Source organism: Eptatretus burgeri, chromosome 2, assembly GCF_056783735.1.
Source record: "Eptatretus burgeri isolate ZD-2024b chromosome 2, Ebu_testis_v1, whole genome shotgun sequence".
NCBI classification, from domain to species: domain Eukaryota; kingdom Metazoa; phylum Chordata; class Myxini; order Myxiniformes; family Myxinidae; genus Eptatretus; species Eptatretus burgeri.
Window position 1 is genome coordinate 119,383,020 of NC_140962.1, and position 14,744 is coordinate 119,397,763.

The 14,744-nt window shown below is 40.5% G+C and overlaps 1 protein-coding gene and 1 long non-coding RNA gene across 7 annotated transcripts in view; one reads left to right on the forward strand and one right to left on the reverse strand.

Moving 5' to 3' along the window:
* Positions 1–317: 317 nt before the first annotated feature.
* LOC147032941 (uncharacterized) overlaps positions 318–14,744 on the forward strand; it is a 143,099-nt gene continuing 128,672 nt past the window's right edge. Inside the window, exon 1 of the long non-coding RNA XR_015055409.1 lies at positions 318–494. This is a non-coding gene — a long non-coding RNA (uncharacterized LOC147032941). The remainder of the gene's footprint in view (positions 495–14,744) is intronic.
* LOC147032942 (multiple PDZ domain protein-like) overlaps positions 7,922–14,744 on the reverse strand; it is a 239,163-nt gene continuing 232,340 nt past the window's right edge. For all 6 annotated transcript variants that reach the window (XM_085870979.1, XM_085870976.1, XM_085870977.1 and 3 more), the window contains 3 exons: positions 13,485–13,591; positions 13,237–13,360; positions 7,922–9,341 (listed from right to left, as the gene is read on the reverse strand). In XM_085870979.1, coding sequence (XP_085727105.1) covers positions 9,195–9,341; positions 13,237–13,360; positions 13,485–13,591 — 378 coding nt within the window. In that variant the 3' untranslated portion in view covers positions 7,922–9,194. The remainder of the gene's footprint in view (positions 9,342–13,236; positions 13,361–13,484; positions 13,592–14,744) is intronic.

Consider the following 14,744-nt stretch of genomic DNA (forward strand, 5'->3'; position numbering starts at 1 on the left):
TTTATTGGTACTTTAAAGAGAGTATGCCATCATGTGCTGGCCAAATTCAAAATTCCTGCTCTAACTTACAGTACTCTGCGACAGACCGGCGACAAGGCTATGGTTGGGTTCGCAACCACAGAAACATTTACTTGTCAAGGAAACCCTGATACAAACGCCTGCCAAAGTGGTTAACAACCCCACCATGTTTATCTATTAACAGATTGTCCCATACCAAGAGTTTACTAAAGCCTATTTAGGGCTGGCAGGATAGCCTAGAGGTATGCACTCATCTTGAAGCTATCTTTGAATCTTGGCTCAGCTATAAAATGTAATCCTGGTGTTGCGTATGCGGATTTATATGCCATACATCGAAAAGACTAAAGGGACGTTAATGTGTGTGCCATCCATCAACGTGTGTGCCATCCATTTAATGGACTTTAAGCCGGAGGACTGGTCTGTTAGCATTGGTTGGTGTACATTAAAGATCTCACGGTGTCCTTCATGAAGAATCGGTGAGTTATCGCTGACACGCTGAACAAATTATAAACTTCTGCTTGGACTGCGGGTAGCAAGAGGTTTGGTCTTCTTGGGGGGTAATTCCTTGACACGGGTTACACCGCTTGCTATCCGAAAGTGTGGTTGCTGTCTCAGCAGCAGCTTCTGCACTATAAACAAATGGACCAGGTAGTTTGCATGTTTAATGTGAGTGGCCTTCTTTAGATATGAAGAACAATCACTACTACTGATACCAAAGCATTGACATTACCTGTGCCAACCAGAACGGTACTGCATTTTTGATAACATTACGGGAATATTTGCTGAGGGAGGTAAGACGGGTGTTCTTTGTTGTGGTCAAAGATTTCATCCATCCATTTCTGTCTAACAGTGTTCATTTTTATGTGCTACACTGGGTAGCCTTTTAAAAATACAGGTATCGAAACTCATGGAAGAAGGAAAAAAAACAGGGGCAGAGGGTTTACAAATCCAAATTGTGGTGAATGAAGAACATATACATATGGATGGATGGATGGATGTTAATGAAGGAAAATGTAAGATTTTGGGATGATGTAAAAACAACAGAAGAGCATTTTTGAATGAGATTCTCCAGAGGGTTAGTCAGGAAAGAGATTTCAGAATCACAGAAGATTCAAGCAATTGCTGTCAGGCAGCAAAAAAGATAAGGATGATGTAGAATTCTCAGATATTTCATGAAGAGGATTTTAAGGCAGGGAAAGTAAATGTTAATTATGTATAGATGCCTAATTAAGCTGAAAGTATTTGGATCAATTATGGTCACCATGTTATATGAAATCAAGGACCAACGGTCCTGTAGCTCACCTGAGTGGTTGCTAAAGAGCGGCGTGACAGATGGATCAGGGTAAAAATAAGAGCTGGCTATAGAATACACTTTTTAGGGCAGGTAGTATTAACATGATGTTCACAGTAGGGTAACTCCCTGATGTGTATGATGAGCCTTGGTTTTCAAGATTATTACCAACTTCTGGTATGATGATGTCACTTCCTGTTATGTCAAAGTTAGCCCTATTTGATTGATAAGGTGCAACTAACTCAAAGGTGTCTAGAATTCATATTTCAGAGAAATTGCCCACTTTCTGTATTGATGTCACTCACGCCCATATTTTGTTTTGGCTCAGCTTCTTTTAATCAAACATTCCCATAGGTATTCGATCAAATATTTTAAGTTATGCAATGATCGGTTAAGCGGTTACAGAGAAGATTAATTAACTGTTTTCACCTGTCTGTTTGTTTGTTTGTTTGTGAACAGTATTACGGAAAAAAACTCCTGGATGGATTTCGACGAAACTTGGTGGGGGGATTAGGTATGGTCCAAGGAGCATGCCATTAGATTTTGGACTTGGTCCAAAGTCCAATATGGCCGCTACGGCGGCCATTTTGAAAAATATATTTGAATTTTTGTTTTTGCATTTCTACATGTTTTAAGTGATTTCCAACCAAAAATAAATAAATTTGTTAGAGAGAAAAAAAAAATTGCAACTTTTTTTCAAAAAAATTTCGATTTTATTTGAAAAATATTTGAATTTTTTTTGCATTTCTACATGTTTTAAGTGATTTCCAACCCCCCCAAAAAATGTTTGAGAAAAAAAAACAAATTTTGCAACTTTTTTTTTCAAAAAAATGTCGATTTTGTTTTTTGGAAATTTCTACATGCGCGTCAATCTAGTTTAGTTTATTCAATCGTGGTTCAGTGGAGTCTGATCCGTTATGACCTACAATTAATAGGACATCAGGTTCACTTTAGTGACCCAGCACTATTGGCGGCGGAGGTTTTGCACTCTACCGAGTGCTCCCCCTCTAGTTTTAAAGGTTTTCCTTTGATCAAATATGGCTGCTAGGAGACATGACCAATGACATCATTGCTATCAAATTGTATTTCCTTCGTGTAGTTGATTACATATGTAAAGTTTTGCATCGATCAGTGAAGCGGTTTCAGAGAAGGGCATTTTTAAAGGTTTTCATACGATACAATATGGTTGCCATACCACATGACTGATGACATTATTGTTAACAAAATATATTTCCCTTCGGTGTTTGATCTCAACTTTAAAGTTTCGCATTGATCGCTTAAGTGGTTTGAGAGTAGAAGATTTTTTAAAGGTTTTCCTGTAATCCAAAATGGTGGCCAAACAATTGAAATCCAAGTACTTTTGGGACCTTTAAACCTTACGATGACCTACTTATAGGTGGAGGGGGAGGATGCCATGAACATACTTGAGTTCTCCTACACCAAAGATCATTTCAGCCAAGTTTGGTCACAATCCCATCAGCAGTTTCGGACAAGAAGTTGCAAGTGTTTACGGATGGACGGACTGACGACGTGTCATCCCATAAGCTCACCTGAACTCACCTGGAACATAATGCAGGAAAACACGAGTTAGCAACTTAGACAGGGAGAAACTTGCATAGGACAGAGTAAATGCATTGCAAAACAATTTTCCCAGAAGGATTGATACGTTGAAAAATGTTGCCTTTTATATTTTCTCAGGTAGTCTGTATTCATGCCCCAAAGGTGACAGGATATAGCTGAGCTATTCTTGTCCTTTTCAAGTAGTCGTCTTTGAGTAGTCTGGCCTGGGTAGGAATCTCAACTCGGGTATAAAATATCATCGTGCAGGTGTTTCACATGAAAGGCGGTGAATCAATGTGTGCACCGTCCATCATGAAGAGGTTAAGCCAGAAGACCCGTCTGCCAATACTGGTTGTTGATGAAGGTTAAATATCTCATGGTGCCCTTCACGAAGAGGAGGCGAGTTATCGCCAGCACCCTGAACAAATTACAAATGTCTACCCAAACGACCTTCAGTCAAACGTCAGACCGGGCCAAGCGAGTTCACAAAAGACTTGGGTAAAATACTTTCCCCAGCCGATCCGACAAGGTGGGAATAATTATGGTAGGAGTAGTAAAAGTAGTTGTCGATTCTGGTCATTTCATTTACAGTGGAATTGTAGTAGATAAACATTGTAATCTGTTGTAGTGCCACTGTGGCCGTTCCGTGTGCTTGCACTTGAAAGTCTCACGCTGTCTTTACAAAGTGTGGAACTTTTGCCAGTGCCCTTGCCAAATTTCCTGTACGAGTACAGGGCAAGGGATAGTGAGTGACCTTGCTGTCGCTGCATGATGAACCTCTAATGGAGATCAGATTTCCTTCAAGAACACAAACTTCTCCTGGGTATGTTTCATGCTAAATCTTGATTGTTATTTTTTTTTAACTCTCCTGTTTAAATTCTCACTACTTTTGCTTTTTTTGCTTCTCCTTCTCCAGTTACAAGTGTTTACAAAAGTAGACTAGTCTGACATTTGTTTCGAGTGAAAATGAAATCATGCGGTTAATGCTATTGTTTATCCAATGGCAGTTAAATCATCAATTTCCTGTAATGTTTGAGCCATTTCCTTTTGTGTATGAATTTGAAACTGGGTACCTGTGGTATTACCTGTGGCTTCCTTGTTATGCACAAAAGGTTAAAGAATATCTACATTATTTGAAGGACTTTTTGCTGGATTCAGTATGTTCGTACATGGTTTAACATTCCATAAGTAATGGAATATTATATTATGGATATGTAAGAGGTTCACATGGATTTTTAATTGAAAAACATGTAGAAAATAATAATTTCCTCTGTCACCGAAGGTGGATGGAGGTTCTGTTTTCACCCATATCTGTTTGTCTGTAAGCAGGATAACTCAAAAAGTTGTGTACGGATTAGGATGAAACTTAGTGGACAGGTTGGGTGTGTGACAAAGACACATTTGTTAGATTTTGGGGAAGATCCGGATCCAGATCCAGATACGAGAATTTATAAATTTTCCAAGTGATTCTTCACCATTGAGAGATAAGGCCAAACACGATATATAGCATGATATTTCAAAAAGTTACAGACAAGAACAAGATAAGTTGGGTGCGTGACAAGAACAAGCCAATTAGATTTTGGTTCAGGTCCAGATGCAGATCCGGCCTATCAGTGGCATACAAAACGTAAACTGTTCAGCCTGATGGAGGTATGCGCTCTACTGAATGCCGTTCTAGTTTAATTCTGAAATTCCATGCAACAGCATATATCATGAGGAAAGTTATGCAGGAAGTGACATTAACACCTGGATAAAGTATTCTGGGTAAAGCCAACATTGTCACGTGTGCTGTTTTTGGTTTAAACATGTACTTTCTGAGTAAAGCCAAATTCAAGGTTCAGCCAGAGATAGGTTGAGAACATCTAAATTCTAAACCATCCCCCATACAGTCCAGACTTGTCATATCACCTTGCAATTTTCCTCACTTTGGACTGATCAAAGACCATCATGGTGGCATCAAATTTACAAATGACGAAGATGTCAAAGCTTGCCTGTGCCAATAAATGGCCATGCACCCATCCAAAAGATTTCCATGAAAGATATCTCAGATTACAGCATGAAAGCAGAGAACTTTTACATTCTTGATAAAATAATTGCAATTTCCACAAATACAGCTCATCAAATTCCGTATTCCATTTCGGTCACCGATTTTGTGGCGGTTGATTACTCATAATGGATTCCAACACAGCAAAAGTCATATTATATTAGAAGCACCTTGGCCCAATTCACAAAGGTTTGGTTGTCAGGGTGGCAATGCTACCACAATAATTCTAAAAACCAAATTAAACAAAGTTATTTTAACGGCACATTGCGGCGGAGGGCGAAGCTGATCACTGCATAAATGGCCCCCTTGCAAAAGCAATCATGTAAGTGGCCCTACATATGGTGCAGCACAACTTCAACTGGAAAAATAACATTTTGGTTACTAAGTTTAGTTTGAAATAAAAAATAAAAACAGTTGGTACCAACCCATCTATCCTTCCTCATTTAAATCTGCAAATTTTTATAACATATATTTGCAGGATTAGTTACATATTAAGTACAGGGCATTGGATACCAAACCACTGTGTAAAGTACTGTACGACATCCCATTTTAATCGACCCCCAAGCAAGCACAAGCTCCCCCTTGACCACTCAGTTTGGTTCATGGGAAAATATCTAGTTATTCAATAGATAATCGAGAAGAGAAAAAGTGGACTCCCCCGCAGGGCCGCAACCTCCGTCCCTATCTGCCGTAAATCAACAACCATTTAACCGCCTACTTCTGCAAACAGCGCAGCTCGCATTTCTCATCCAGAACCGCAGTAGCCGCCCCCGTTTCCGCGGTTAGATCCCACTACGGGGGTAACAGAGGAGGGGGGGAGGGGGAGTGGGGGGTGTAGGAATGGGACAGACTGATGGCTACCACAGGATCCCCTGAAAGGTACTCATCACTGATTAAACAAAGTATTTTCAAATCAGATTCCCACCACCACCATCATTCTCACAACCATCTCTCCCTGTGTTGTTTTTTTTTATGGAGACCCTGTCCCCCTTTCACCTGCAACACCCTTTGTAGTCTGGAATATTTATGCATTCTTTCCTCCTGGTCTCCCTTGGCTCTACTTTACACCTGTTGACCCTATGCCTTCGGTTCCACTCTTCCATAAGCCTCCAACCCAATTTTTAAAATACTTTAAATAAACACTTATTTTACAATTCCTTTAAAAGGTTTGTGATCATGTAACATGTTAAATCAGGTGTTGCCAATTATAAAGTAAAAAACAAAATAAAAAGTATGTACTCACAGATTCTGATGAGCCTTCATTCTACTCGCACAATTAATTAGAATAGTTTTCATTGCTGCAATACAAGATATACGTCATCTGAAACAGCTTGCAAATCAATCAAACTTTACTCAAACTTTCATATTTGGTTTACAAAAAACAAGGAGTCATAAGCATAATCATATATACTGTATTTGGTTGAGATGCTTTGTTTTTAAGTTTAAGCAGTTAGGTTCCTGATATAATTGCAAAATGTCAAAACCACAATAAAAATAACGCCAATGTGATAATTGTCTAAATGATGGAAATACAGTTTTAAAATACCACTCTGTTCAACAATAAAATAAAATAAACTCATTGTGATATTTGGAAAAAACAAAACAAACTCAGCCACAAGTGAAGAAATCCATTTTCACAAAGCTATCTGTCCAATTCCTGCAGATTAAACTGCTTTACCCTAGAAGCAATTTTCTACATCTGATAGTTCGATGAGTAGTACCTACATCCAAGTCTGTGGACTTCAACATGCAACCATCTCATGTTTGTTCACAAAGCTATTGACGCAAACTCAAGATCTGAACTTGTGGAATTAGAATGTTAAATGCAAGTCATTCAAGAGAATCACATCAGATGAATCATATAATTTACCTTTACAACCCAAGTGACTAATCATCAAAAATGTTCAGCTTGATTGCAATTTTAAAGATCACTAGACGACCCGTGAACCCGTTGGGTTCCCGTTGTGAAAACGGTTGATGAAAAAAATCATTACAAGAAAAAAAAAAGATAGTGCCAGCGAACTATACTGCTGAGGTTGTTTGCATTGATCAAATACTCCCAAAGAGTACTTGACTGAATCGGGAATTGATTTTTTTTATAATTTTTTCGTTGCCCGATTTGAACGAAACTTGATGCTGCACACCGCGGGAGAATGGTGAGTAAGGTGGGCCAAAAATTTTTGCACTATCCTGTACCGTTTTGGCTGTATTTCGGGAACATACATACATACATACATGATGAGAGTTTTAGTAATATATAGATAGATGGTATGAATAATAATCACTTTGGCTGGAAGGAGAGCTGAAACGTATGCACAATCGCCTCTGAGCAAGGCTGGGATTAAAATACGAGTTCCCTTACAAGGAACTTCAACACAGAGGAGGCTATTAGGCCCATAAGGTCTGCACAATGGTTGTCAGCCTATTGCTGTTTGTCCTTTATCCTTTTTGAATGCTGAGCATCAAGTAAGGAAGCAGCATGTACCGTTTAAAAACTCTTTGGTATGACTTGGCCGGGTTTGAACCACCGAACTCCCAGACTCGGGGTGGGGTCTTGTAAAGGCCCCTTTTAGCATTACACCACCGAGTCTTCTAAATTACAAGCATCATGGCCAGTTCAGGGCATTACAATGTTTGAATCCCATCCCAGTTATAAACTGCCACCCTGGTGTTTCTCATGCAGGGTGAAGCATCAATGTGTGTACCATCCATCAGATGGCCATTAAGCTGCAGGACCTATTTGCCAATGCTTGAAGCATTGATGCGTGTTAAATATCCTTTGGTGTCGTTAGAGAAGAGTAAGTGAGTTATTGTTGGCACACTAATCAATTTACATATTCCTGACAGTGCGAACATGAGGCCTAGCCAAAGAGCTCCAGAAAAACGGGCCAGAATTGTTCCTTCTGGTTAACCACCTTGTTAACAACATTAAAGAAGAAAAAGAAGAAGTGGTGTGTTAATAGTCATGGAGTTGCATCATGCTGTTTGATTTCCAAAAAAACATAAGGCACATTTGCAAAAGTTTTTATTCCTTCATTTGCAATGCAATACGGAAAGACACACAGGATAACATGAGTGCAGAAAAAAAAAATGATGAAAATTTAATTTCATAAACTTCAAATGCATAAATAGACAACAAGCACAATAGCATTTAAAAGCATTCACGTGAAAATAGTTTAAATACCACATTATATTAGTAGCTTACAAAAAGAAAACAAGCAAACAAACTACTCTTCAGTTGTATTCCAAATGACCGAAGACAAAGTGACAATTTTCAGTGTTCTCCTTCCAAACTTTTATCGGAATAAACTGCAACTTGCTTTCAGACTGTTATTACTATATTATCAAATTTGATCTCAAAAGGAAAAAAACAAACCCCCAGAAAAACAGACAATTCCAAGTAATTTTTACCCTGTGCCTTATTCCAGGCAATGGTGAACAGTGGATGCCAATGGGTTCCCGTGTTGGGCTGTGGTTTTCTCACTGCCATGTGGGTGTGCTTTCACACAACAACAAAAAGCAATGGTTTGTTTTGCCAGTCAATTTGGTGAAACTTTACACAGTCCAAGTCACAGACACAGCCGGGGGCGTTTACTCGGTAGCGGTTTGTATCTAGTGAATCAGACTGTTTTAGCCCGTCGACACGGCCTGGGTGACCGGGTGACTGACTTCTGGACACCCATCCATGGTAGAGCTCTCTGAGTGAGAGAATCGCACAATAACCCGTGAGTAGTTGTATTTTTTTTTTTTTTAAGTGTCAAAATAATAAAACTACATTCAAGCTGTGCCATATCAAAGTGTGTGCAGCCAAAAAGATGGATTAAAACACGGTGCAATCAAGTGAAGATGAACAAATGTTTGTTTTGATTTTACTCCGGGAAATGAAAGAGATGAAACTTAGAGTTTGATATTGTTGCAATAACTGCTTATGATGCTGAAAATGTTCCCAAATTGATAATTTAACCTTTGAGCCCTCAAGTAGATAAAAATTGAGACAAATAGACATAACATTTTAGATTTGCACACATTTCCAAGGGTGTGTGTGATGAAGGGTTGATGGGGTGAAGAAACAAAGAGGATAAAAAAGGGGATCATTAACAAAAAAGTCACTCCATTTAACAAGAGTATGTAAATGTATTTATTATTATTATTATTATTATTATTATTATTATTATTATTATTATTATTATAGAAGAGTTATAAACAGGAAAAGTAATAAGTTTTTTAAAAATTCTAATAAGCAGTGTTACGAAGTTGATTTCGATCAAGTAATGGTCTTGCTCACGACAGCACTGTCAGCTCCACTGTTCCAATGGCCCTTTTTAGGGCATCTAAGGCATGCTCATGAGTGGCTCCCTTCATACTCTCACCATTCACAGCTACGATCTGATCTCCACGGTGTAGGCCTCCAGCTCGCACTGCTGCACCCTGCATCAACAGACACGGGTGTTGGCACAGGCATGAAGCTGGAGACACAAAAAGTTATGCAAAACTAATTATTTGTCAAGAAATACAGCTGAGGAATGCAATCCTCCTCATCCAAATCACAAAGTAATGAATGGTGTCATCTGGATTAGTGTGGTTTGTAAGATCTTAAAAAAGAAAGAAAGAAAGAAAAAAACCACACACACACACACACACACACACCTCTCTTTTTTTTTTTATTTATTTTTTTTTTTTTTTCTCTCTCTCTCTCTCTCTCTCTCTCTCTCTCTCTCTCTCTCTCTCTCTCTCTCTCTCTCTCTCTCTCTCTCTCTCTCTCTCTCTCTCTCCCCCCCATGCTCTCTCACCCACCCTCCCTCCCCTTCCCACACCCTCTCTCTTCACACCCTCCCCCTCTCTCTTCACACCCTCTTGCTCCCCCTCTCCTCTCTTCACACCCTCTTGCTCCCCCTCTCCTCTCTTTCTCTCACTAAATCACCCCCACTCCAGAAAGAGCAGATAAAACATACAAAAGAGGAATACTAGTTGTTCAGCATACATGTTCAAGAGTAGGCGAGCTATCACAAGCACCATAGCCAAATTCCAAATACTGACCCTAACCAGCAAAGGACATTGCAACAGTGGCACAGCCACACCCTCAGCAAATGATGCTACCCTGCAGCCTTGTGTTGCATACGAACGAAGAAGTATGGCACCAACAGCATTTTCAAATTCATGTCATGCTTTTCAAAGTTTTTTTTTTCATGACATGGATTTGCTGTTTTTAAAAGTCAGACACAGTTCAAACTATCTTTCCTTCATAGTGGTGAGCACTGCTTGCAGCACTTATTAATTCCCAACATTCAATGAAAATTCAAGCGATGAGCATCACATGTTTTGTGTTTGCCCATTGATCCACCTCCATTCCACTATAAACCTTTTCTAAAAATCACTCTGGCGAATGTACTTTCTTTCTATGCCTACAATGTTCTAAATTATAACATGCTATCTGTTCTAAGGTGTGTGTGGAAGACACCTTCTCCATATATATTGGAACAGAAAGTCTTGCCATTATTGCCACTGTTGATTCCTTATTTTGTGACGTAAACATGCAAGGATTGATATTTCAGGCCCTCGATGCACACATAATCGAAGCTTGGAAATGACCCCCAGAGATGTGATTATGGTGCATGCTCTTCTTCATTATTATCTATAAGGTTCAGGTAGTACAGCGGATAAGCACAATAATTATGCATTTTATGAGAAAAGCATGAATTTTCTGACATAGTGAATACCATAAGGTTTATTTACAGATGTGAAGGGAAGTTAGATTTGACCTCTGAGGACCGTGAGAGGTCAAATCCAAGATGGCCACCAGTCCACCGGGTCTAATGTTCAAACGCGTTTAATTTTGGAACTAAACAGTGTAAAAAAAACATTTAAGGTGTCATTTCCAACTAAGTTTGGAATGGTCATTCGTTTGGTGATACTTTGAGATCGCCAGGAGCCAAGGAAATGCATTTTGATCAAGGTCAAGGTCAAGGTCAAATTACATTAAAAACTTTTAGACATTCTTTTGGTAAAGACAATGGATTGGACATATGCAATGTAGTGAAACTTCGCTTCCATTTTGACACGAGAGGGATAATAATACAAAAAAAATTAACAGAATAGTCCCATGCTGCTAGTCTATTTAATACTTTATTAATAGCAATGATGATGATGGTGGTAGTGATAAAAATTAAACAGCCTCCAGAACAGAAGCACAGTGCAGTGCACTTCAGCGCAGCTTTGGCACACTGCACGTCCAGTGCATCCTTTCTCACAGCGACAGCGGATCAATTCATGGCACGATTTTGATGCTTCGGGGAGAGTGGTCTAAAGCGGCTGCCACCCAGTTGTTTCCTTTGTCCAGCCCCAGTCAGATGGCTCTGGCATCTCTGGATCCAGGACCAATGCCTGGTTCCAACAGTTGGCCTGATAGCAAGTGCGGTTGATGTGCTGTTTGAGTGCTGCCTGGGTTGGAGGAATGTTCCCTAGAGTTCTAGACTTCTGTGTGAAGAGCTATTTCCTGGCACGATTCACTTCCATGAATCGACTGGTTCAGTTCAGTTCAGTCGTACATTAACACCACAAATCGCTCTAGCAGTAACATTGATCCTTCACTGACCTCACTTGGCATGCATAGGAGTTCATTGAAAGCATCATTCACCTCTGGGAAAGACCTCCAAGTTTCCCAGGCAGTCTTCTTTCCTCTGCCAGCGAATGCAGATACAGTGTCACACCCGGTGAAAGCGTGAAGGACTGGGAGAGTCAGACACTGTGTTGGATTCATTGTGGCAACCATTTCGTGAACAGCTATGTAACAAAAGCTTGACCCGACACCAAAGGCAACCCACAGCTCATTAGGAGCTGTCTTGCTGAATGAAGCTACAGCCAGTACCACCACATCAGTATCAACGGTATGTATGGTCACCTTCTTACACCCCTTTTGTACAGCATCTGCCACATGCAGAAGTAGACGAGTGTCGGCCTCCTCCTGCGAACATGGGGCAAGGCAGGCCAAGTATGACTCAGCCAGAGAGCAAAGGACTCCACTTCCATCTGTTGCATACAGTTCCTTGCCCTCTGCTCAAGGAAGATGAACAACTACGCGTGACAGCAAAGCAAACAATTCAGTTTTGTTATCATCGCATCAAAGGAAGTCCTTCAAGTTATTTGGCATCACAGTAGAAGGAGCCACTCTTTTTCTGGTGCCCTTTCCCCTCTTCTGTCTTGTTGAGGCTTTGAGGCTGGCGGGTAGGTATACATCCCAGACAAGGTTGATGCGGCTGCTTTTCTCAAGTTGAGCAGAGATGTATGGTGCAAACACTCTTTCATAAATTTTTACCTTGACCTTGACCTAAATTCATTTCCTTGAATTCTGACATTCTCAAAGGTATCACAAAATGAATGGGCATCCCCAATTTAGTTGGAAATGACACCGTAAATGTTTTTTCTGCGCAGTCTGGTTCCAAAATTAAGGACGTTTGAACATTAGACCCGGGTGACTAGCGGCCATCTTGAATTTGACTTCTCACTGTCCCAGAGGTCAAATCTGACTTCCCTCCACATCCGAAAAATAAACATTATGGTATGACCTAACTATGCTAGAAATTTAATGCTTTTCTCATAAAATGCACAATTTTTAAAAATATGAGAGCTTATCCACTGTACTAAGGGTCAAACTACACAGAAAGAACCACCATCTTTATTATTTCTAACAATATAATTCAAATTGCTTAATAGATTACTTTCAATTTTCTGCCAATTGTATTCCTTTATAAATAACTTAATAAGACCAGCAAGTCGAGGGTTTCAATAATCCCAATGTCACTCTAGGATTTATGGCATGGTGATTATGATGAGGTAGTGAATCATTCAGAAAATGGGTGGACAGGATGACCTAGAGGTACACACACACACTCACCTCTAAGCTGTCTCGCCTGGGTTTGATTCCTGACCCAGTTATAAACTGTCAGTCTGGTGTTTCACAGGCAGGGTGATTTATCAATGTATATGCCGTCCCTTGGATGAACATTAAACCGGCGTCCCATCTGCCAGCATTCGTTGATGGATGTTAAAGTTCCCATGGTGTCCTTCATGAAAAGTCGGTGAGCTATCGCCGACTTTTCGTGTCCGCCGGCACCTTGGCCAAATTCCAAATTCCTACCCTAACTGGTAGAATGTCGGTTCGTGAAGACTCAGGCCAAGTTTCCCCTGGCTGACCTCATAAGAAAGGTGGGATAATGGTGGCCATTCAAGAAGAAGGAGAAGTGAATCATTCAGGAAATATCAAAATGAAGTGTAAATATCTGATTTAAAATGCCAAATGTCAATGATGGCTATGTACAATGCGCACCTTTTCAAAGATAGTTTTTACATAGATAGGAAGGTCACCATGGGGGCTGCCCATGCCACCCACAATACTGAAGCCTAGGCCATCAGAGCCACGCTGCATGACCACAGTCCGGTACTGCCCCAGGCTGTTGAGAGAGTCGGATTTTTATTGAACAATAAGGACAATGCAATTAACATGAAAATCCATTCGTGGATTTGAATGAGGAAAATATAAAATCAGGCAATCTTCCTTGTAAATATGAGACATACGATGGCACGATGAGATCTGCACAAGGGTTAAGTGAGGATCCCGATAAGTGGTTCTCCCAAGGGCTCCCTCGTTGGTTGGCAGGGAGGATGTCAGTGGCCATAAGGACCTGCCAATATAAAAGAAAAGGATGGTAGGAACATGGATCACAATCCAACGATGCTCAGCTGCATAAGAAGTTCACGCAAAAACAAGAGAATGTGAGAAAAAAGGCAAAATTCATCAAGCTGGTTGCTTCTGGCCATTGTGATGGCTAAATAAGTGAGCTAAAACATCTTTGATTCAATTCAGCAGAGATTCAAATAACTTGCATCGTACGTTCACATTTGCTTGTACCAACTTCAAGACAGAACGAGAAACAGCAATCGGAGATTGCAGATCCTTGCCAGGATTGTTTTGTGTGGTGTTTGTGTGCTGCTGTGTTTGTTTGGTGTGTAAACGATGCATTGATTATGTAAGGTTATGCTCATACAGCAGCCAAACAGACATTTTTGGTTTTGGGGTATAGAATCCTGTTGCATCATATATTTTATAGATGTAGTCACATTACGTACTTTCTAGATGTATACATGTTCGAATAGTATGTCCTTTATAGATGCACTAATGTTCTTAACACACATACTTTATAGATATTGTTACGGATCTGGAAACCATTTGCATTCAACATACAGATATCCCAAAAGTCAGTTATGTCGTTAAATATGTGTGTAGTCAGATCCCTTTCCTTTTGTCTAGTGGGAGAATCAAAGGTGTGCATTGCGATTTCTTTTTAGTTAGGTTATTAAATCTTTACATCCAACGAACAACCAACAACCATTCCATTCCCCATCACGATCCACTACCCACCCGCTGTCTACAAGCACTCTGACTTGCCAAGGCAGGGTCTTGCAGCCGTTCCTTGCCGCTTCCACCAACGTACGTTCCACAAACGTTGTAACTCTTGCACGACGGCCTGTGCAACATTGATACTGTTACTCGTCAAGTATGAACCCGCGTGGAAGACTGGCTGGGGTTTCCCGGCAGGGACCAAGGCCCCGCCCCGGAAAAGCATGCCATGGAACCCTGTTCAATCAAGGCGGACACTGGCGCATGCTTCACGGAGCTCCGCCCCGTACGAAGGCATTCTTTTTTTTTCCCTCTCGTGGTTTTTAAGAGAGGGGTGTGAGGGCTGTGGGGGGTAGTGAAAGGAGGAGTTCTGTGGATGAGAGTTCTTGTGTGGTTACGAGGAGTGGTTACGAGCAGCGGTTGCGAGGGGCCAGTTT